This window comes from Punica granatum, chromosome 1 (genome assembly GCF_007655135.1).
Source record: "Punica granatum isolate Tunisia-2019 chromosome 1, ASM765513v2, whole genome shotgun sequence".
Lineage (NCBI taxonomy): Eukaryota > Viridiplantae > Streptophyta > Magnoliopsida > Myrtales > Lythraceae > Punica > Punica granatum.
In genome coordinates this window covers 44076135-44100128 of record NC_045127.1, presented here as the reverse complement: position 1 = coordinate 44100128, position 23994 = coordinate 44076135, and the positions used below count along the sequence as shown (strand labels likewise).

At 39.4% G+C, this 23994-nt stretch overlaps 2 protein-coding genes across 2 annotated transcripts; one reads left to right on the top strand and one right to left on the bottom strand.

Moving 5' to 3' along the window:
* The first annotated feature begins 7880 nt into the window (after nucleotides 1-7880).
* LOC116208058 (ATP-dependent helicase BRM) lies at nucleotides 7881-19177 on the top strand. The gene is made up of 14 exons (XM_031541273.1): nucleotides 7881-8549; nucleotides 9647-11071; nucleotides 11185-12507; nucleotides 12678-12790; nucleotides 13072-13159; nucleotides 13265-13351; nucleotides 13498-13590; nucleotides 13676-13759; nucleotides 13838-14041; nucleotides 14274-14516; nucleotides 14593-16164; nucleotides 16276-16779; nucleotides 17219-17458; nucleotides 17715-19177. Exons 1-14 carry the CDS (start codon nucleotides 8412-8414, stop codon nucleotides 18381-18383), a joined length of 6783 nt encoding a protein of 2260 aa, XP_031397133.1. The 5' UTR covers nucleotides 7881-8411; the 3' UTR covers nucleotides 18384-19177.
* A 681-nt stretch (nucleotides 19178-19858) lies between these two features.
* LOC116208066 (G-type lectin S-receptor-like serine/threonine-protein kinase SD2-2) lies at nucleotides 19859-22960 on the bottom strand. Its single transcript, XM_031541284.1, has 3 exons — nucleotides 22589-22960; nucleotides 21934-22425; nucleotides 19859-21859 (listed from the first exon to the last, which is right to left on the bottom strand). Exons 1-3 carry the CDS (start codon nucleotides 22759-22761, stop codon nucleotides 20041-20043), a joined length of 2484 nt encoding a protein of 827 aa, XP_031397144.1. The 5' UTR covers nucleotides 22762-22960; the 3' UTR covers nucleotides 19859-20040.
* Between the last annotated feature and the right edge of the window lie 1034 nt (nucleotides 22961-23994).

Here is a 23994-nt window from a genome sequence, read left to right as displayed (position 1 = left end):
TGCTTATCATCCTCATTGTAAAAGGCTATAGCTTACTTATCTTGGGTTTGTTGATGACTTGATGGTTTTCATCAAGGGTGAGCCTAACTCATCCTTACATGTGAGTTACATTCAAAGACAAAAGGGACTTGGGCAGGGTTACCCCTTGTCCCCTTACCTGTTTGTAATGACTATTGGAACTCTCTCTAAGTTACTCAACAAAGCTGCTGCTTATGGTCTAATTGCTTATCATCCTCATTGTAAAAGGATATAGCTTACTTATCTTGGGTTTGTTGATGCCTTGATGGTTTTCATCAAGGGTGAGCCTAACTCCATAAAGACAGCTCTTTCTATTTTTGAGATGTTTTATAATATGTTTGATCTAAGGCTAAACCCTGCAAAATCAGAGCTTTACTGCGCTGGAATGAGTTTCTCAAATAGTGAAGGAATTTCTTAAATTGAGTGGTTTTAGGAAAGGATCCTTACTTTTTAGATACTTGGGAATGCCTCTAATTGCAGACTGACTCACTGATAAGGACTGTAAGCCTCTCATTGACAAGGATATTAGTCGCATTGATAGCTGGGCAGTGACGGAATTATCATACGCTGGAAGACTTCAACTTATTAACTCAATGATACACTCTTTGGTGAACTTTATGGTGCACTGCTTTTTTATACAAAAGAAAGTTCTAAAAAGGGTGGAACAAAATTGTAATAGAAATGTAAAGCATTCCTTTGGAAAGGTAAGGATGGTGATGGAAGAAGTGCCAAGGTGAACTGGGAGGACAGTGTCTTCCAAAAAATGAAGGAGGACTAGGGATGAGGGATCTCTAATCTCTCCTACAACATTAAACTGATATGGTTACTCTTTAAGAAGGCTGGTTCCTTATGGATTGCTTGGGTTGAATCCTATATTTAAGGGAGAAATTTCTAGAGTTTAAAGGCTCCAAGTTGTTGTTCTTGTGCTTGGAGAAAGCTTCTCAAGATCAAATCAACTATATATACTTTTCATAAGGCATAAAGTGGGCAATGGCAATTCAATATACTTTGGTATTACAACTGGCCCGATGGATGTCCACTTATTCTTACTATTTCCCTATATGGAATTCCTACCAATGCTATGTGACTAGTGCTCTTAATACCACTACTTGGATTTATAGAGTGTAGGGGGAAGGAGGAGGAAGATTAGAAACTCATCCTTGATACAACTTGTGTATAATAAGAGAGATGATGTTTATTGGAGTGGTAAAAATGAGAGGTTTTCCATTTTTGGTACTTAGAATGAGTTGAGAAAGAAGGGTAGTAAAGTTTTATGGTATAAGCTTATTTGGTTTAATCCCTGTATAGCTAGGCATTACTTTGTCGGTTGGCTTGTTATTAATGATAGGTTGAGTACTATGGATCGGATTAAACGATGAAATCCCATTGCATATTCTACTTGCAAGCTTTGCGGAGGAGGATTGAAAAGCAAGAACCATATCGTCATTGATTGTTCATTTGTGGGAGATTTATGGAAAGTTTTTCTACATAAGTTTGGTATAAGATGGAATGTAAGTGATTGGAACAGAGAATTGATTTGGGCAGCTATAAATTTCAAGGGAAAAGCGATGCTGATAGTACTCTTCAAACTAGTGTGGCATGCCTTTTTGTATTTTGTTTGGAGGGAAATGAACTTGGCTACCTTTCAAATGAAGAATCCATCAAAGGAGAGAATTCTTCAGACAGTTTGCAGCTCTGCTCGAGGAAGAATGCTTGGAATTAAAAGCTAAAAGATCATTACAGAGCCTCAGAAGAAGTTGCTGACTGAAAGGGGAGTGATTTATTGATAGATTCTGGTGTATTTCCTTATTTATGATTATATTTTACTGTATTAATTGGGCTCTAAACTTCCATGAGCCTGTGTGCTCTTGTTTTGGGATTCTGCCTTGTACTGATTTGGCCTCTATTTGTACTTTGATCCTTGTTGTAAATAATGAAGGAGCATGCTGATTTGAATAGAAAAAAATTTAAGAAAAATTTGAATGAAATGGCATCATTTGAGCCATCATTACCCTAAAAGAAGAGTGCACAAGTGAAAGTGACGAAATTTATCAAAAAGTGATTAAAAAGAATTCTCATAAGTATTAATGCCCGTTTGGATTGAGGGTTACTTGATTTTAACTTTAACTTTAACTTTAACTCAACACACTACATAACAAAAATACACATTTCCCAATTCAAAAATTTTAACTTTAATCTTAACTCGACACACTACACAACAAAAACACACGTTTCCCAAGTCAAATTTATAATCACATCTCATTTGTCCTTTTCCACAATCAAAATCAAAATCAAAATCAAAGTAACTTTAATTCTGAATCCAAACGGCCTTTAAGATTACTACAGAGCGTTAGAGTTAAGATTACATTGGTTCTAAATTGTCATAAGTAATAAAAGGTGTAATATAAGAGAATGCGGAAAAGGTAGCCTTGGGAGCGGGATCTCGCATTCAGTTTCTGATGCATGTAGATTACACTTGCTCTAATTTAAAATGATACCATATGGAGAAGAGAAAAAAGATATCATGGATTTAAGGAGAATCTCAACAAAATGTCATTATTTGAGCCCGTAACCATTTAAGAAAAGCAAAACAATATCACAAACTTAAGAAATATTTGAATAAAATGGTATCTTCTGAACCATCATTCCCCCAAATATTACCAATAATTTTCCATTTGAAAAAGGAGTGCCCAGATGAAAGTGACGAAAATTGATCCAAAATGAACGAATTTGACACTTAAAGGCTCACACACTCAAATTTGGTAATAAACTGTTGATTTTTCATTTTTATTATTAATCTGCTTCTAATCGAGTAATCCGCGCATTGCACGGGTATTCGCAATATGTGTTTTCAATTAATATGTTTGAAATAAATGAATGAAAATTAAAAAGATGAAAATTATAAGTACAGGTACAAGAGCGCACACATTTTATTTTGCATACACTTATGCATTACTATCTACCCGCACATGGTAAAAAAATAGTTCATACCATCACATGATATATGGTATGTTGCATGCCTTTAGTTTCATTTTTGGAACTTAATTCGCAAAAGCTCTACATAATGTCTTTGATAGATGTTTTCATGATCAAAAGAAACTATAGATTGAAATTATTCCACTATTTATCTTGATCTTTAACATGATTCTTGTTGAAGCTAATGACCAGGAGGGTTTTATATCCAATCTCCAATGATCAAATTTTACTTGGTATAAAAACCTTTATAGTAAAAAAACTAAATACCGAAAATGAAAGTCTCACACAAATACGTCTCCCTGCAGTTTTATAAATTAATAAGTTTGAATACTTATTAACAACACCAATTTTCATACTTCTCTCATTATCTTATCTCCTTCTCCCACCCTTTTTAACCTTTTTATCTCTTTTCTCTTACCGTTCCTCTTTTATTAATTTTCTTATATACTAAAAACTCTTATGCTAAAAATAATTAAAAATCCTTTCTTAATCTCTATAAAATAATATATGTATTGAAAAGTATGAAAGTATAATTTTTTTTAGAGATTTTAAAAGAAACAACAAAAAATAAAGTTAGACCATGCATGGCACATGTATGAATCTTGTTAGTACATGTATATAGTAATGTTTATAATATCGATTATTATTCTAATTCTTAATTAGTGTCCAAATCGGAATTTGAAAGGAAGTATGAACTTATTTTCACCGTTTCCGAATCATAAGCAATTCTACCCTCATTTTGATGGTACCTAGGAGGAATTCCTTGGGCTATATTAAATGTGCCAAGTTGAGCATCTATAAAACTTTTCCCATAGGACAATTATATCTTTTGTTTATATAAATTTAAATTTTGTCATTTAACTTTGTGCATCTAAGTCATATAGGAACATATTGAAGCTAGGGTTTGCAAGAGCTAAAATTGCATTGGCTCTGAAATACTATAGGTATTAAAAAATGTAATGTAAGAAAATGTGGAACAAGTAGCTTACAAAGCGAGTTCTTGCATTCAGTTTCTCACACATGTAAATTACTCATGTTTTAGTTTAAAATGGTACCATATGAAGAAGGGAAAAACGATATCACAAATTTAAGGAGAATCTCAATAAAATGTCATTATCCGAGCCCGTAACCATTTCAACAAAAGGAAAATGATATCATAGATTTAGGAAAATTTGAATGAAATGACATCATCCGAGACATTATTCACATCAATTTCTTTTAAAAGGAGTGTAAAGGTGAAAGCGAAAGAAATTGATAAAAAATCGACCCAAAATAAATGAAAATTGTAAATTATAAGATTACATACTCAAATTTGGTCATAATTTTTTTTTTCTTTTGATTTCAAAATTAATTCGTTCCACCAACAAAGTATTGTTTGAGTGATAATCAATTCAAACTTTCATAAGAAGGAGAACACAAGTTCGTGTCTCGGAAATCACACTTATTGGGAATGAGAATAACCTTAATGCGAGATCTTCTGATCTGGATTAGTTATGGCCAAGTGGGTTTCTAAATGCCAAGGTGCACATCAAAAAAATTAATATGGTCCATAATTTAAAAAAAAGAAAAAAAGGCTCATAAATGTCAAATAAAATAAATTTGGTGATTTTTATGCACCCCTATTGGGCATTGGACTACACCTAATAAGTTAATTGATGATCGATAATAATTAAATTAGAAAAAAATTAAAGGATAAATTAATAAATTTGAATAATCATTAACCACACCAATTTTCCTACTTCTCTCTCCTTCTCCCCTTCTCTCTCCCACCTTTTTCTCTCTTTCCTCTTACCATTTCCCATTTTATTAATTTTCTTATTTAACATTAAAATTAATGAAAACCCTTTCTTAATCTCTATAAAATAATATATACTGAAAAATATGAAAAATAAGTACTTTTCTACAACAAAGAAAGTTAGATTGTGCGTAACACGGATATGAATCTCGTTATTATATATATGTAAATAATGTTTGTAATATCGATTATGATTCCATTTCTTAATTAGTGTCCAAATTTGAATTTGAATGAAAGCATGAATTTATTTGACCTTTTCCTGATCATAAGCAATTCTACTCTCATCTCGATAATACCAAGGAGGAATTCCTTGGACTATATTAAATGTGCCGAGTTAGGATATGAAATTTCATATGACTTTCCCATAGTACACTTACATCTTTTTTTCTTTTAAATTTAAAATTTTTGTAATTTAACTTTGTGCATCTAAGTAGTAAAGGTACATTTGAAGTCAGGGTTTGAGCGCAAGAGTTAAGATTGCATTAACTATGAGAGCGATATCTCACATTCAGTTTCTCACGCATGTAAATTACGCATGCTTTAATTTAAAAAGATACCATATGAGAATGAAAAAATTATATCACAAATTTAAGGAGAATCTCAATAAAATGTCAGTATTCAAGCTCATATCGATTTAAAAAAACGAAAATGATATTACAAATTTAGGAAAATTTGAAAGAAATGGCCTCATCTGAGCCACCATTCGCCCAAATATTATCAATAATTTTTTGTCAAAAAAAGAAGTGTAAAGGTGAAAGTCACGGAAGTTGATAAAAAATTGATCCAAAATAAATGAAATTTGAAAAAATAAAAGATTACATACTCAAATTTGGTCATAAATTGTTGATTTTATTTTGATTTCAAGAATAATCTGCTTCAAATTAAAAGAAACTCATAAATGTCAAAAAATATAAATTTGGTTTTTTTACGCATCCCCATAACGCATTGCTCTGCACCTAGTAATTTGATTGTAATTGAGAACCATTAAATTAGAAAACTAAAGAATAAATTAATAAAATTGAATTCTTATTAATCACACTAATTTTCCTACTTCTCTCATTATCTTCTCTCCTTCTTCCCTTCTTTCTCCCACCTTTTTCTCTCTTTCCTCTTACCATTTCATGTTTTATTTATTTTCTTATTTAAAAATAAAATTAATAAAAACCCTTTCTCAATATCTATAAAATAATATATACTGAAAAATATGAAAATATAAGTACGCTTTTAGAGATTTTAAAAGAAATGAAAAAAAAATGTCAAATTGTGCGTAACACTGGTATGAATCTTATTACTATTTATATGTCGATAATGTTTATAATATCGATTATGGTTCCATTTCTTAATTAGTGATCAAATATGAATTTGAACAAAAGCATGAACTTATTTTCACTTTTTCCGAATCCTAAGCAATTCTATCCTCATTTCGATAATATCGAGGAGGAATCCTTGGGCTATATTAAATGTGCCAAGTCGGACTTCCATGAAATTCTATGTGACTTTTCCCATAGTACAATTACATCTCTTTTTAGTAAAATTTAGTTTTTTGTCATTTAATTTTGTGCATCTAAATCGTACCAATACTTCAATTAAAACCATTAAATTAGAAAACTAAAGAATAAATTAATAAATTTGAATACTTATTAACCACACTAATTTTCTTACTTCTCTCATTATTTTCTCTCCTTCTTCCCTTCTTTCTCCCACCTTTTTCTCTCTTTCCTCTTACCATTTCATGTTTTATTTATTTTCTTATTTAAAAATAAAAAATAAAAACCCTTTCTCAATATCTATATACGCTTTTAGAGATTTTGAAAGAAACGAAAAGAAAAATGCCAAATTGTGTATAACATTGGTATGAATCTTGTTACTACTTATATGTGGATAATGTTTATAATATCGATTATGGTTCCATTTCTTAATTAATGATCAAATATGAATTTGAACGAAAGCATGAACTTATTTTCACTTTTTCTGAATCCTAATGGTGTGTTTGGATTTAGAAATTTTTTTAACTCAACTCAACTCAACTCTATTTATCTTCAATTCAACAACACAATTATTACTTTTTTCTTTTTTAAAATTTTTTTAACCATTCAATTCAATTTTTAATATTAAATTCTCTTAACTATTCATTACTTTTTCCACAATTTAACAATACAATCATTATTTAATCATTACTTTATCTCAACTATTCATTATTTTTTCACATTTTTTTCTCACAATTCAATAATATAATAATTACAAACCAATTAAAACGAAAACTTAACTCAATTCAAATACCAAACATATTCTAAGCAATTCTACCCTCATTTCGATAATATCGAGGAGAAATCCTTGGGCTATATTAAATGTGCCAAGTTGGGCTTCCTTGAAATTTCATGTGACTTTTCCCGTAGTACAATTACATCTCTTTTTTAGTAAAATTTAATTTTTTTGTCATTTAATTTTGTGAATCTAAATCGTACCAATACTTATTGAAGGTAGGTTTTGAGCGCAAGAGTTAAGATTGCATTAGCTTTGAAATGCCATAGGTATTAAAGGGTGTAATATGAGAAAATGCAAAAAAAGTTTCGTAGAGAGCGAGATCTCGCATTCAATTTCTGACGCGTTTAGATTATGCATGTTTTAATTTAAAAATGATACCATATGGAGGAGAAAAACGATATCACAAATTCAGGGAGAATTTTAAAAAAATGTCCTCATTCGAGCCTATAGCCATTTCAAGAAAAGGAAAACAATGCGAGCCATCATCACCTCAAAATATAATTAATAGAATTAGAAAAAAGAAGAGGGTGCAGGTGATGGAAATTAATCAAAATTGATTCAAAATCAATGAAATTTGGAAATTAAAAGCATACGTACTCGAATTTGGTCATAAATTGTTAATTTTTTTTTCTCTTTAATTTCAAAATAAATCTGCTGCAAACTGTAAAAAAGAAAAGGCCAATTGGAACTGATCCCAAAGCAATGGGTTTTGTTTCGTAAATATGAAGAAAGTGAAGGTTATATTCTCAAATACCACCTTCAGGTGGGGCCCCGTAGCCCTTGCATAAAAAGCCCCGATGCTCTCTGCTTTAGCAGGTAGGACCTCAGGGAAAAATCAGCAAGAAAACAAAAAGGAAAAATAAAAAATATAGAAAGAAAATAGACAAATTGGCGAAGATCTCTCTCTCTCTTCTCTCTCTCGCTCTCTCTAGGGTTCGTTCGAGTTTGACTGCAAGATGCCAATCGCGTGAGGAACCCACAACAGTGAGCCGAGTGGGGGAGGGGTCCGGGTCGACTCACCGATTCCTCTCTGACGTCCGAGTCCTTTTACGCCGAAGGAAACTCACTACGCCAGTCCGAAAACCTTTTCTAGAGAGAGAAAATATTTGGTGGAAGGTAGAGAGAGAGAGAGAGTGACTGGGTGTCTGTGTCTGTCTCTGTGCTTGTGTGCCCGCCTGCATGGGTGGTGGAAGCCGTTGGTTGGGTTTTAAACGTTGGGATCGGAGCTGAACAGGGGGGGGGGTTTCCTTCAAATTTTGGAGGGATCTGACATTTTTAGGGTTTTGGGATTTTCTGTTGAATTGACGTTGACAGCAGCAGAAGCAGCAGCTGTTGTTCCTGGGCGTCCCGTAATTGCATGCAGACCGCCGGTAGAGGCAACGGGCCCGGCCGGAACCCGCCGGGCCGGGCCGGGTCCACTTCCGCCGCGGCATCGCCGTCGTCGTCCTCCTCCGCCGTGTCTGCCTCTCACCTAGGGTTTGATTCAACTCAGCAGGTAATTTCTTTTTGTTGGGTATCTGTTACGAATTGCGTTTTCCATTTTCCAAGAAATTCGAAGGATTTGCTAATGGGTTTGTAGGTGAGTTTTTTCCTGAGGGGATCACTCTTGATTTTGTCCTTTTCAGCTCTGCTTTTCGAATTTTACGTGGTTTCTTGCGATTGGGTGAGTGGATCGTGGTAATTAATACCCTTCGTGCTGTGTTGATAGTGGGATGGATGTTGTTGTTGTTGATTATGTATTATTAAATCATTGATCAATCCCAACGGAATCCCTATAATTTGGACTCGATATGTATTTATTGCATCGGCTTGTCGCCACCTGTGGGAATCTGTGGTGACTGCCTGCCAAGATTTCTGCTGTCGGTTACTTGCCGCTTTAGCTTTAGATGGTATATATAACAGCGGTATTAGAACCTTATTTTATGGTAAGCTGCAGGATGCAGCTCTCTTTCTTACTCTGGTGATTTACTAAACGGCCTCGGCAATTTATTAGCTGAATGTTCCTGCAAATGGTTTGATCCTAGCTCTCCTGATTGGTGTTTTCTGTTATGATGACTATTTGAAGTTTCACTATGCTTCATTCCAAACAGTTATTTTTTTTCTTTTTTTCTTTTTTTTTCCCTGAGAGAAGTGGGTTTCGGTATAGATATATATATATATATATATATATACATAGATATGTGTAACAATAGCATTTCGATGGTATTAGTGCAGCCTACTATCAGCTCTTAGCTGATACTGGCCACATTCGAAAGTAAGCCCTTTTTTCTTTTAAAAAGAAATTTTGTTTTTTGAGTGGAGTTGTGATCAGTCTGGTGCTTGTAGTTCTAAGTTACCCTTGGCATTTGAAGTTTTTCATCTCACATGAGTTGCCATAGATGATGTAAGATCCCATATGTTGGTCGTATCTTGTTTCGATGCCTCTTATATCTGTAAATTATGTGCTTGACCAGATTGGTTAATTTGCCAGAGGATGTTAGTTTTCTACAAAAGAAGATCCTTGTTTTCTATAAATTTTATGTTGTCTTAATTGAGCATCCTCTATGGAAATTAGAATTTTTTGTAATTTGGCTTCAACTTCTATGCGTGCAGTTACTCCAACAACCTTTTCTCAGAAAACCAGAAGGGAATGAAGCCTTTCTAGCGTATCAAGCTGGTAGTTTACAAGGGGTGGTGGGAGGGAGCAACTCATTTCCATCGCCAGGGTCCAGCCAACTGCCTCAACAGTCTCGGAAGTTAGATGATTTGGCTCTACAACATGTTCCCACTGAGGATGGATCAACTAGGAGGCAGTCTGTTGAGCAGCAAGTGTCGAATCCCATGCATCAAGCTCCCTTTCAGTTTGCTTTTCAGGCTCCACAGAAGTCTCCCTTAATGCCGCAACCATCACAACAAGCTAAAATGGACTTGTCAGGCCTTGCACCTGGAAAAGATCAAGATGTGTGCATGGCAAATGTGAGAATGCAGGAGCATACTGCGGGTTCAACTGCCAGCGAATCTCATGCATCATCTTCCAAGAATCCATCTGAACAGTTTGCTCAGATGAGACCAATGATGCAGTCATCTCCTATGGGACAGTTTTCACCTGCAAGTGCTGCGAGGCCTCCACAAATGATGCAGGCTCAACAATTTGCTCAGAGTATGCAGAACAACCAGCTGGCCGTGGCTGCACAGATGCAAGCAATTCAGGCATGGGCACGGGAAAACAATATTGATCTATCACAGCCTGCAAATGCCAACATGATGGTAAAGCTGATTCCTCTCATGCAAGCCAGGATGGCTGCGCAGCAAAAAGCAAATGAAAACAATCTCAATGCCCAATCATCACCCGTTCCATTGTCAAAGCCACCAGCTGCTTCTCCATCTGTGGCAGGTACTAGTTCTCCTCATGTCAATTCACCTAATGAAACACCTACACAGTCGGCCTCTGGTAAAGCTGCGCAGACGGTTCATGTTGGCCTGAATTCTGGCCCTGGAATTGTCAAGAACAATAACATGGTGATGCAGCAGTTTCCTGCTCATATGAGGGACAACCAAGTTTCGTCTTCAGGAAAATCAGTAATAATTGGCAATGGAATGCTGCCTATGCGTCCACCTCAACAGGCTGCAAATTCTAATCAGAGTGTAGACCAATCCCAGCAAGCAAAAAGTTCAAGCGGTCCTGAAGGTTTTCAAGCTCAGTATCTCAGGCAGATGAATCATCCTCAGCCTCAACCTGTAGTTCCTTCACAGGATGGAGTGCTTCCTATGCGGCCCCCTCAACAGGCTGCAAATTTAAGTCAGGTTGCAGACCAACTGTCACAAACAAAAAGCCAGTTAAATGGTCCTGAAACTTTCCAAGCTCAGTATCCTAGGCAGGTAAGTCGGCCATCACCACAGCCTGCAGCTCCTTCACATGGTGGAGGCTCCAACAATTCTCTCCCATCCCAAGAAGGAGCAGCACAACAGCGTTTTGGGTTTACCAAACAGCAATTGCATGTCCTTAAAGCCCAAATCCTGGCGTTTAGAAGATTGAAGGTTGGAAAATATCTTTCCCATCTTTCTTCTCTCATAGTTGGGGAAAATCTATTTCCATTACTTCCATTTTCTCAGACTCATCTTCTTCTTTTTTTTTTTTTTTGGCTTGGCAGAAAGGAGAAGGTACTCTACCACAGGAGCTTCTCCGAGCTATTGCGCCACCCCCCCTTGAGTTGCAGCTGCAACAGCAGCAGCAGCAAGTTATTTCTCCAGGAGGAAATGTTCAGGATAAACCTGCTGGAAAGCTTGTTGATGATGGTGGAAAACACTTGGAGTCCAATGATAAGGATTGCCCACCTTTGCCATCACTTGATACAACAAAACGTCTCAGAGATGAAGCAGATGCTGAGGAGAGAGCTACTGCCTCGGCAGTTCACATGCAAGGTGCATCAATTGTTATGAAGGAACACTCTCCTGCAGCATCTGTCGGAAAAGAAGAGCAGCAGCCTGCTGAGATGGCTGTCAAGTCTGAGCAAAATGCTGTCCAGAAAGCTCCTATTAAAAATGATTTTACTGCTGATAAAGGGAAAGCTGTTGCACCCCAAGTTGCGACACCTGATGCAGGGCAAGGTAGTAATCCACAAGCTAGCACAGGTCCCCATCCAAAAGATATGGGTGCTACCAGAAAATATCATGGGCCGTTGTTCGATTTTCCATTTTTCACCAGGAAACATGACTCATTTGGGTCAGGGATGATGAGCGGCAATAATGATCTCACATTGGCATATGATGTCAAAGATGTTCTTTTTGAGGAAGGTCAGGAAGTACTTAACAAAAAGAGGTCTGAGAACATGAAAAAAATTGGTAGTCTATTGGCAGTTAATCTTGAAAGGAAAAGAATTAGGCCTGATCTTGTTCTGCGGTTGCAAATTGAAGAGAAGAAGCTTCGCCTATTAGACCTGCAAGCGCGCTTGAGGGATGAAGTTGATAATGAGCAACAGGAGATAATGGCAATGCCTGATAGGCCATATCGTAAATTTGTTCGCTTGTGCGAGCGTCAGCGTTTCGAGATGGCCCGTCAAGTACAAGTCTCTCAAAAGGCTGCGAGAGAAAAACAGTTGAAATCCATCTTTCAATGGCGTAAAAAGCTTCTTGAAGCTCATTGGACCATCCGTGATGCAAGAATTGCACGCAACAGAGGAGTTGCCAAGTATCATGAGAGAATGTTGAGAGAGTTTTCAAAGAGAAAAGACGACGATCGGAATAAGAGAATGGAAGCATTAAAGAATAATGATGTTGAGAGATACAGGGAAATGTTACTGGAGCAGCAGACAAGCATTCCTGGTGATGCTGCGGAGAGATATGCTGTTCTTTCGACATTCTTGACTCAAACAGAAGAATATCTCCAAAAGTTGGGAAATAAAATATCAGCAGCCAAAACTCAGCAGGAAGTTGAGGAGGCTGCAAATGCTGCAGCAGCTGCTGCACGATTACAGGTTTCCTACTCTCTTCAGCATCTTCTGCCTTTGTTCAATTGTGCTCTGGCATAGAATATCCTTCATATGTGCAGTTTCAAGTTCTAATTCGAAGTACGATGCTTGTTTGTGTTACTAACCCTGTCCAGCTTCACTAACTGATTAGTTTACTTACTTTTTGCTGACTGAAGGGCTTATCAGAAGAAGAAGTGAGGGCAGCAGCCACATGCGCAGGAGAGGAAGTAATGATACGCCATCAGTTTGTTGAAATGAATGCTCCAAAGGACGGTTCCTATGTTAACAAGTAAGATAATTAGGATGGTCATATTCTCCTTATCAATCTCTGTTTGAGGAGTTGTTGCAAAGGTTAATGAAGTTTGTTTTTCACATACGGTTACCCTCAGTGAAGGTCTGTAGATGTTGCAGGGTTCTGGCTGTGGATGTGAAACATTCTTAGCTATGCTTTGATTTTCGTCAGATGGTCATGTTCAGGATCTAGTTTTTATTTTTATTTTTATTTAAATTAATTGTATGAATATTCTGTTTGCTATAAGGGCTTTATTCCATTGCCTTTGCTTTCACCAGGTATTATAATCTTGCTCATGCTGTTAATGAAAGGGTCCTAAGGCAACCATCAATGTTGCGGGCTGGAACTCTGCGAGACTATCAGCTGGTAGGTCACTTATTCAAGGTCTATATGGAGCTTTTCAGCAGTGTTTTTTCTGCTCTGTGTTCACTGCTAGTTTGTCTTTTTATTTATTTTCACTTAAATTTGCAGGTTGGGTTGCAATGGATGCTTTCTTTGTACAATAATAAGCTTAATGGTATCTTAGCAGATGAAATGGGACTCGGCAAGACTGTTCAGGTAAAGTCTTGGTTGAAGTACTCTCCTGCACGAGATGGGAGATTGGTTTTTGAGCATTTAGTCTAATGAGCACTTTTTACCCTTTTCTCCCCCCCCTTTTTCTCGTGACTCTTTCCATTCTCGACTCACTCATACTGTCGGAGCAGGTTATGGCTTTGATTGCCTATTTGATGGAGTTTAAAGGGAACTATGGACCTCATCTTATCATTGTTCCTAATGCTGTGTTGGTAAATTGGAAGGTAGATTTTCTTGTTCTTCTTGTTATGCTCTAGTAGAAACCTTCTTTCCAGATTTTCAGGTGGGATTGACAATTATTTTTTACAGAGTGAGTTCCATAATTGGCTTCCTACTGTTTCGTGCATCTTTTATGTGGGGGGAAAGGATCAAAGGTCAAAATTGTTTTCGCAGGTGGGTTTTTTCTTCTTTCTCTACGGTACTTTTAGTTGTTGGCTTTTATTATTGTTTGACTCCAGTAATTGTTCACAGGAGGTTGCTGCCATGAAGTTCAATGTTTTAGTGACCACTTATGAGTTTATTATGTATGATCGCTCGAAACTCTCAAAAGTTGACTGGAAGTACATCATAATTGATGAGGCACAGAGGATGAAGGATCGGGAATCAGTGTTAGCACGGGATCTCGATAGATACCGTTGCCAAAGGCGGCTACTTCTCACAGGGACACCACTTCAGGTTTGCCATCTTTTAAAAAAAAAAAAAAAATTAATGATGGCCCGACAATATTGTCGAGGAAAGTTTTTGCTTGTATATCTGGACGCTAAACATTTCCTGGTGCAAGTCTTTGTCTTGAAATATAGATGCAACTGCACCATTATCTACAATCAAGACAACTATGTATTGATCTTCCACTGAATTGCCTGTGTTTGATCTATTTGACATGATAGTGATAATCCTTTTCTTGCAGAATGATCTGAAAGAGCTCTGGTCCCTTTTAAATCTTCTACTTCCTGAAGTTTTTGATAATAAAAAAGTTTTCCATGATTGGTTCTCTAAACCTTTCCAAAAGGAAGGCCCTACTCCAAATGCTGAGGATGACTGGCTTGAGACTGAAAAGAAGGTTATCATTATCCATCGGCTCCATCAAATTCTTGAGCCATTTATGCTCAGGCGCCGTGTTGAAGATGTGGAAGGTTCTCTGCCTCCTAAGGTATGCCCCTGGTCAGAGCTAGTTAATCAATCATCTCCATTCAAATGGTATTTTCCTAATGATTTCTTAACTGCAGATCTCCATAGTTCTCAAATGTAGAATGTCTGCAATTCAGAGTGCAATTTATGACTGGATCAAGTCTACTGGCACTCTTCGAGTCGACCCAGAAGATGAGAAACGCAGAGTCCAGAAAAATCCAATATACCAGGCGAGGATTTATAGGACTTTGAATAACAGATGCATGGAGCTCCGTAAAGCCTGCAATCACCCTTTGCTTAACTACCCATACTACAGTGATTTTTCAAAAGATTTTCTTGTAAGATCTTGCGGGAAGTTGTGGATCTTGGATAGGATCCTCATCAAATTGCAGAGAACTGGTCACCGGGTGTTGCTCTTTAGCACCATGACAAAACTGCTAGACATAGTGGAAGAATACTTGCAGTGGAGGAGACTTGTCTACAGACGAATTGATGGAACAACGAGCTTGGAAGATCGTGAATCAGCAATTGTGGACTTCAATAGCCCTGGTTCTGATTGCTTCATCTTTCTGCTCAGTATTCGTGCTGCTGGAAGAGGTCTTAATCTTCAGTCAGCTGATACAGTTATAATTTATGATCCCGATCCAAATCCTAAAAATGAAGAGCAGGCTGTTGCCAGGGCCCATCGCATTGGGCAGACAAGAGAAGTCAAAGTCATTTATATGGAAGCAGTTGTTAATAAGATTTCCAGCCATCAGAAGGAGGATGAACTCAGGATTGGTGGTAGAGTTGATTTGGAGGACGACATGGCAGGCAAGGATCGATATGTGGGATCCATTGAAAGTCTTATCAGGAACAATATACAACAGTACAAGATTGACATGGCTGATGAGGTTATTAATGCTGGTCGTTTTGACCAGAGGACAACGCATGAGGAAAGACGCTTAACTCTGGAAACATTATTGCATGATGAGGAGAGGTACCAGGAAACTGTGCATGATGTTCCCTCACTGCGGGAGGTAAATCGTATGATTGCTAGGAGTGAAGAAGAACTTGAATTGTTTGATCAAATGGATGAAGATCTGGACTGGACTGAAGAGATGACAGATCATGAGCAGGTGCCCAAGTGGCTTCGAGCTAGTACAAGAGAGGTCAATGCAGCTATTGCTGCTTTATCAAAGAAACCATCTAAGAATCCTCTCTTTGTCAGCAGTGCTGGAATGGAAAGCAATGACATGGATTCAGAAACTCTGCAGACTGGGAGAAAGAGGGGGCGACCAAAGGGTAAAAGTAATATTAATTACAAAGAATTGGATGACGATATTGAAGAGTACTCTGAAGCAAGTTCTGATGAGGGAAACAAATACTCTGCACGTGAAGAAGAGGGAGAAGTCGAGGGGTTTGATGATGATGATGACTATAAGAGTGCTGCTGGGCAACTACCAAATAATAAAGACCAGTCCGAAGAGGATGTTCCGACTGGTGAAGTGGGTAACGAGTATCTTTGGGGACCGGAGAGGGCAAAAAATAACCAAATGCTTGAAGAAGGCACTTCTTCAGGATCATCTGCGGAGTCTCAGAAATTTAGGATTCCATCTCCTGTTTCTTCACAGAAATTTGGATCTCTATCAGCATTAGATGCTAGACCCACTTCTCTCTCAAAACGGGTGGTACGGCCTCTTATTCTTTCCACCTATCTCTGTGGATTTTTTCTAGGTATTTTGAGCGCCTTTTTTTAAAAAATTTTTAAGTTGCAATTTGGTTCTTTTCACATTTACCAGTCAGATGAACTCGAGGAGGGAGAGATAGCCGTTTCAGGAGATTCTCGTTTGGACCGCCAACAATCAGGAAGTTGGACTCATGACCGTGAGGAAGGTGTCGAAGATGAACAAGTTTTGCAACCTAAGATCAAACGGAAGCGTAGCATTAGGATGCGGCCTCGTCAAACTATTGAAAGGCCAGAAAAGTCCATACCACCGGCCCAACGTGGAGATCCATCTTCATTAGCATTCCAGATAGACCATAAGTACCAGCCTAAGTTGAGGAATAACTCTGAAGGTAACAAGTTCATAGAGCCTGAAGCTGTAAGGCATGGTCAGAGTGCCCCCTCATCGAAAAGTAAGCGGCTGATGTCTTCAAGGAGGATGTCTGATACATCCAAGCTGCATGCTCTACCAGAGTCTGGTGGCAGATCAAGCTACCCTCCTGCAGATGCTATTGATCAAGGCTCGAATTGGGATGCCAGGGGTGATGGTGGTCAGGTGTCTGATGCCATTCAGAGAAAGGTAATTATGAATAATCTGCCTTGTGGTTTTCAAATTATGGTTAAAAAATGACATTTCAAGGATTTCATACTGGGTAAAAAAAGTGGTTATGCCTTGCTGGAGTAGTGACAGTTCTGGATTTCGTTTGATTGTCCATTTGGTTATTTACTTAATGCAGTCGATCTCTTTCTCTCTCTCAATTTGATTTAATTTTTTATTTAAGGTTCCTCAAAATTCACCTCTCTCTTGTGCATTACCTGTTCTCTCTCCTATATCTATCGGCAACTTAAATGTTATCTGCAAATGCCATAATACTGCTAAATACTGATGAAATTCTCAAAGTTCAAAGATCATCAAAGTTAATAATTTCTGAAACTTTCTTGGGTTTAGTTACTTTGATTGTGTTGGTCATTGACTATGTTCTCATGACTTGTTTGGTGATTCATGTGTCATCTTTTAGTTGAAGAACGTGGTCAACAAGCTTCATAGGAGGATCGTCAAGGAAGGCAGTGATGTTGTTCCTCTGTTGACTGATCTTTGGAGAAAGATTGAAAGTTCTGGTTCTGCTTCAAATCTCTTGGATCTTCGAAAGATTGATCAGCGTGTTGACCATATGAAGTACCAGGGTGTGATGGACCTTGTGGATGATGTCCAGTTGATGTTAAAAGGTGCCATGCAGTACTATTCGTTTTCTCATGAGGTATGTCCTCTCATCTCGACGCTGTCCTCAATGTTTTGTTTGTTCCGTCTTTGAAATCATTTCCAGATTTGTTATTGAAAGCAACTTATTGGAATTATAGGCAATATACTCTTGCCAAATATGATGTTAATAGCAAGTCATAAAAATATAGTTTGATATTGAATTATATTAGATAACAGAGGATTATAGAGTTGGGCTCTGCAGATGTACTGAAGGGAGTTTTAAAGCAGTATCTCAGAGTTGCATTACATTGCAGGTGAGGTCTGAAGCCTCGAAAGTTCACGATCTCTTCTTCGACATATTGAGGATTGCATTCCCACACACAGATTTCCGACTAGTCAGAAGTAACATCTCTTTTTCGGCCCCTGCTGCTAGCTCCGGTTCTGGTCCACGACATGCAGCTGTCGTGCAAGGCAGGAGACACAGGGCAATCGATGAGGTTCAAGTTGATCCCAATCCTCCGATTAAGTCAAACAGGCGTGGGGCTCCTGCTTCGGCCAGTGAAGAAGGAACGAGGATTAGAGTACAGTTGCCCCGAAAAGAATCGGGCCAAGCAGGTGGACAGACTAGTGGGAGGGAGCAGAGTACACAGGATAGTTCGCCACTGCTTACTCATCCTGGGGATCTGGTGATCTGCAAGAAGAAGAGGAAAGAGAGAGAGAAGACATCGGTCTTGAAGTCTGGGGTGGGCCCATCTCTACCTGGTTCCCCTGCGAGCACTCCTCGTGGAATGAGGAGTCCCACCCTGTCTTCTGGTCCGAGGGATTCAAAATTGGCCCACCATCAGCCTGCACGTGTGCAGGGATGGGCAAATCAGTCCACACAGCCTGCTAGCAGTAGTGGTGTTGGTGCGAGTGTTGGATGGGCAAATCCTGTGAAGAGATTGAGATCAGATAATGGTAGGAGGCGGCCAAGTCATTTATGACCTTTTGAAAGGTCAGTAGATGGTCCAAGTCAGTTAAGTTTCAATGCCGTCGATTGAAAAGGTTGGTAGACTGAGATTTCTACCCCTTATTTTTCTGGTTGACCGATAAAACAGATGTTGACAGTGCAAGAATATCCTGTACATGAATAAGGAGGGATGTGAAAGAGGCAGGTCAAGTTGAGGAATCAAAAATCGGATTGGAATCCCGTATGCAATCCTTCGTTTTTTGAGGGGAGATACATCTGATTGCCAAAATGGGGATTTAGAAGATTTACGGAAAGCTGGGGGCAAGTAAGTCGAGGAAAATTGGGGATTGTAGAGAGCAGCATGGTTGAGACCCGGGATGAAGCAGGCCGTGGTGTATGTGCCCTTTCTGTATCTGAGCAATCAAATTTCCCTTGCAGGCAACCACTGATCCATCTTATTCTCTTGTTGCTCGGATGACAATCGCAGTTGGATTTCCCTTTTGGAGCGGCTGTGGCTTGTGGGGTTGGCATAGTTGATAACTAGTTGGTGAATGTACAGTTAAATGGGGGACCAGGGCAGGAAAAGAAAATAGGCAATTAAATCGGAAAATTGTAGCTGGTTAGAATAGTCTATCTTCTTAATTATGAGTCTGAACATTGTCATTGTCTGTATTGTGGCAACAGCAAACCAGCATATTTCGAGTCTTACCGGACCTAGACATTCAACTGAAAGCGGCAAATAGAAGTTAGTTCTAATCCCTGCTCGATACTCCTCCGATCTGTATGTCTGATTTGAGTTATACTCAGTTTTCAATTTCCTCTGGTTCAGTGTTCTGGTAATCAGTTACTACATTTTCTGATTAATTCCTGCTCCCATTGTTAGGGAAAATTCGTGGTCACATAAGCGTTTGTTACTTGAGGATTCAATATAGCGTCATTTACTCTCAAGAGTTTCAGTTAAGGATAGAAGCAAATCTTTACTATTATTAGCTGAACCTCGGATAACTATCTAGTGTCATGAGTCCTTTTGCCGACATTCTAGGACCCCGTGTATGGCAATACTGTACCGGCATTACGAGCATGTTATGCAATCTGTGCGGACCCCGGACTATCCTAATAATGTAGAATTGGAGAGGACATGTTGTCCGGACCTCTAGGATTTGGTGGGAGAGACTAAGAAATGGAGGGACATGCCTTGTCTTGGCCTAAGAACAAAAACTCGTGAGCTCTTCTTGTTTCCTTTTGAAGTGAGTAGCATAGCTCACGGCCACTAGTCGTGGTTCGAGGTGACGAAGCAATCTCGAACATGCAACTGAAAATTTTGGCATTGTTGCAAGAGTACCCAATTATCATCGCCTAGCAGTAGTTTGATTCGCAATGATGAGATGAGAGGGTTCGGGACTGGCAATGATGCCTGACGCCCAGGCAGACGTAGCTTTTTCTGTGACAGTTCGAAATTTAAGCCCGCTATAGGAAAGTCGAGTCGAAAATGTCAAAAACTTCTCATCATTCGAAGTGAAATATGCTTTGAACATAGGGAATAGCCTTTTTTTTCAAATATCATTCTCTCGTCCATCTTTTGCTAGTGAGAGTTGTTAGAGATGCAACTCGCTTGAAATAACACACACGAAGAAGAAGATTAAAGATACAATTAGCATGTCAGTCAATTACGTTAGTTCGGTAGATTGTGCTCACATTACATTTCCATTCCCCGGGGAAGAGGGAACCCCGGGGGATGAATCCGAGGCTGCTGGAGACTTCACTCTTTCATTGGCGGAGCTGCCCGTGCCGTGGCCAGAGCCTCCCCTGATACCCTGAAATGATTCGCCGGAAACCAATGCCTGTATCAGCTTTGGGGGTGGTGGGATCGGAACTTCCACCACCCCTTCCAGCATTTTCACCACTAGGCCCATCGTGGGCCTCACGTTCTCCTCGTCTTGAATGCACCACACAGCCACCAGAGCCACTCGCTCTGCCTCCTCTCTGTTGTAGGCCCCGCCCAGCCTCTCGTCCACAACCGCTGCCACGTCGCCCTCCACGATCTGCCGAGCTGCCCACGGAGGAAAGAACCACTTGTCCCCCTCACTGCCGCCTCCACGATCCCCCGGGGGCGGCTCCTCCACATTCCTCCGGCCACCTAGTAGTTCGAGCAAAGTCATCCCGAAGCTGTAAACATCCGCCTTTGTGGTGATCCCAACTCCAGATATCCACTCGGGCGCAACATAGCCCCATGTTCCTCTCATCGTGGCAATGACCCGACTAAAATCTCTGCCAATAAGCTTCGCCAGGCCGAAATCAGATACCTTTGCCATGAAATCCCCATCTATCAATATATTCTCTGGTTTTATATCGCAATGAATGATGCAATCCCTACACTCCTCATGCAAATACGCGATTCCACGGGCTGTTCCAATAGCAATTCGAAACCTGACTTCCCAACTTAGATTTGGCGTATCCCTTCGTAAATAAGCACTTAAGGGGCCGTTTGGCATGTAATCGTAGACCAAAAGCCTGTGGGAGCTGTCGGAACAGAAGCCTCTAAGCCTCACAAGATTAACATGTTGAATGTTACCTATGGTGCAAACTTCAGCCCGGAACTCCTTCTCCGCCCCTCCATGCCTCTCAAGTCGTTTCACAGCTACCGGAGTGGAATCAGGCAACTGCCCACGGAACACTGCCCCAAAGCCTCCGTGCCCTAGCTTCTCAGAGAATCCATTAGTTGCTGTCTGAAGCTCTTTATATGTGAAAACTCGAAGATTCAACAAGACAGGGAAAGCTTCGCCAGCATCTTCTTGTTTTTTCCTCTCCTTGTGTCTCTTACTCCTCCATATCAAAACTATCAAGATAGATAAACCCAAAACTGCAATTGACCCGACAATGCTAGCAACAAGAACCATACTTTTCGATATGTTCTTCTTCACTATCCCTCTTCTCTGTACCCTCACGAACAATATACCCTCCAAAAGGGGGTTTGAGCTTAAATTCCTAAGATTCAAGAGAGACCCATAAATGTTCTTGCATAGACTTGTCTTCTCATTATGGGACAAACCAACACAAGAGCAATTACTCAAACACGACTTCTCACAGGAACTCTTACTCCCAGAAAATGATTCAACGACCTCTCCTTCGAATCCCATAACACCCAACTCCTCAAACACATCATCCTCTTCGCATGGACTATTGCTCTTTCGGCGACAACCTTTTGAGTAGTCTCCAGAGGTCCACCCAATCTCATCCATGGGCATGAAACCTGAGAGGCACTCACAAGGCCTCAGAGTTCTGCTGCTGCAAAAACCCAAACTGCCACAGAGCCCATAGACTCGGCACTGGTTCTCAGGCTCTTTCCAGAAAGTGTTCCAATTCTCGGTCTGTGAAGACCATGTGTACTGCATAAGTTGCCCATTGGGGTCGACCTGGAATCGGGTCAGAGGCGGCTTCAGGGCACTGTCCAGTGATGTCTCGGTGTAACCAAATGATGCCGATGGCTTGAAGGGATCGTCAAAATGGAACCTGGAGAAACAATTCATGTTAATTATATTCGTATAAATGAACCAAAATTTCCTGGAATTTCAAGCCATTCCCACCTGTAAATATAAGGGATGGTCATCTCCGGCACATTAGTGAATGCATTGCCAGTCCAATGTCCGCTGGACCAGTAGCACTCGCTCGCATTATACACAAGCTCGAACTCGCCATATCCCGGCGGTTTCAACCGGAGAGTGTAGAACCCCGGCGAAGGGTCGGCCAAGCTCCTCCACGAGACCAAGGATCGGTCCTTGGTCAGGTTCATTCCAGGTAACCAAGTGTCCGTAGGGAAATCGAAGCTCTGCCAAACAATATTCATTTCCTCGGACAAGAGCACGAGGTTACCCGTGTCCAAGAGCCTCATCTTGCTCGACGGCTCTGAGTTCTCGCTCTGCCAAACGAAGCCTGCATTTCCCGACTCCTTCACCGCAAGTCGGCCCGTCTCAGTCATCCCAAGCGTTGCAGAAGCTAGATTCTTGATGGGGTTCTCGCGATTAGCGACCCAGACGTAAGTCGGGATCGGTATCGAAGCATACCGAATGCCCAGGAACCTGTTCAATGTCCATGCCCGAATTGAAGTTAAGAAATCAAAAAAAGAAACAAAAAAGAAAAATGCCCATTACGTCGAATCCTTCTCTTGACATGCTGAGTTGATTCTTCAATCTATAAAGCCATTAACGAACTGTCCGTGGCATGAAAAGTCGGGTAAATTACCAGCTGTCGTCATTGGTGGAGAAGAAGCCGAGCTCGAAGGTGCCATTGTCACTGAGAATGGTGGAGTTTCCTCGTATGAGGACGGCGCCGGGAGCTTCTCCGGCGGCCTCTAAGATTGCCGAGAGGGCGAGCAGAGCAAGAGCGGCGAGAAAGATGGATGTGGGCTGCGACATTTTTCATTCACTGTCTTCCTCCCCCGCTGCATCTGCTTGAGCTTGAGGGAGTGTTCATGGGACGAGTCACGAGCGCGGAGGAGCTCGACGACGAAGAGGGAGAGAGGAAGGAAGAGAGAGAGAGAGAGATGAGGGAGAGGGGAGAAGATGAAGATGAAGATGGGGAAGGGGAAGGGATGTCTGCGTCTGTGGGGAAAAGCTGCCACTGACTCTTCACTCACGGACACAATGGAAAGCTAGAATTTTTTTTTGGAGCTTTTTGTGTTGAAAGTACACAACTACCCCTCCCTCTTTCGGGTTTTTCTTCCTCCTAAAAAACGATAAAAAGGATTTGAAAAAGGCTTCTTTAAAAAAAAAAATTTTGCTTTTTTTTTTTTTACGCATGGGTGAAATGTGGGGACGGAAAAGCGATTCGATCGGACCCGAAAATCTCTTTTCGGTGTACGAAAATATGATGATGTGAGCAATTTTTTAATGTGACATGAGCCCCTCTTTTTCTATGATACCAATATCATAGCATATAAGTTAAAATTAAAATTACTAATGGCCCGTTTATTTTCAGGGTTAAAATCAAAAAAATTTTAATTTTAACTTTAACTCAACCCACTACACAACAAAAATACACATTTTTCAAGTCAAAAATTTTAACTTTAACTTTAACTCAACACATTACACAACATTTTGTCATTTTTCACAATCAAAATCAAAATTATTTTAACTCTGAAACCAATCGCACCGTAAGAATTTGTGTTAAAATGAGAACTTAACATTTTATTATTTCAGATTTAGTGGGATTTTTAGTTTTTTCAGTAATCCCTAATCGGCAATGTTTCTTTCTAACAATATATTTTCCTTTTTATGGTGTAGTAAAGTAATTGGGATTATTTTATATAATATTTTGGAGTAAGAATTTTTTAATGCTAACTCATGCGTCCTTGCATACCTTCTCCTTTCATGATCAATGTCATCTTCAACTTTTATGAGATTGATAGCACAACCAACCTAGGGGAACCAAAGAAATTGAGGGTCAAATTTAAATCTTATAATAGTAATAAGAATAAGAGTTAAATTTATCGTACACTAAATATGTATCGACTATGTCAGTCTTTATTTATTTAAGTAATACATAGATTAAAGTATCTAAGTGCAGCACTAATTTAATTTCCTCCAAGTGAATAGGATTTAATCGCTTTACAATAATTATGAGAATTGAACAAATTAATATAACTTTAT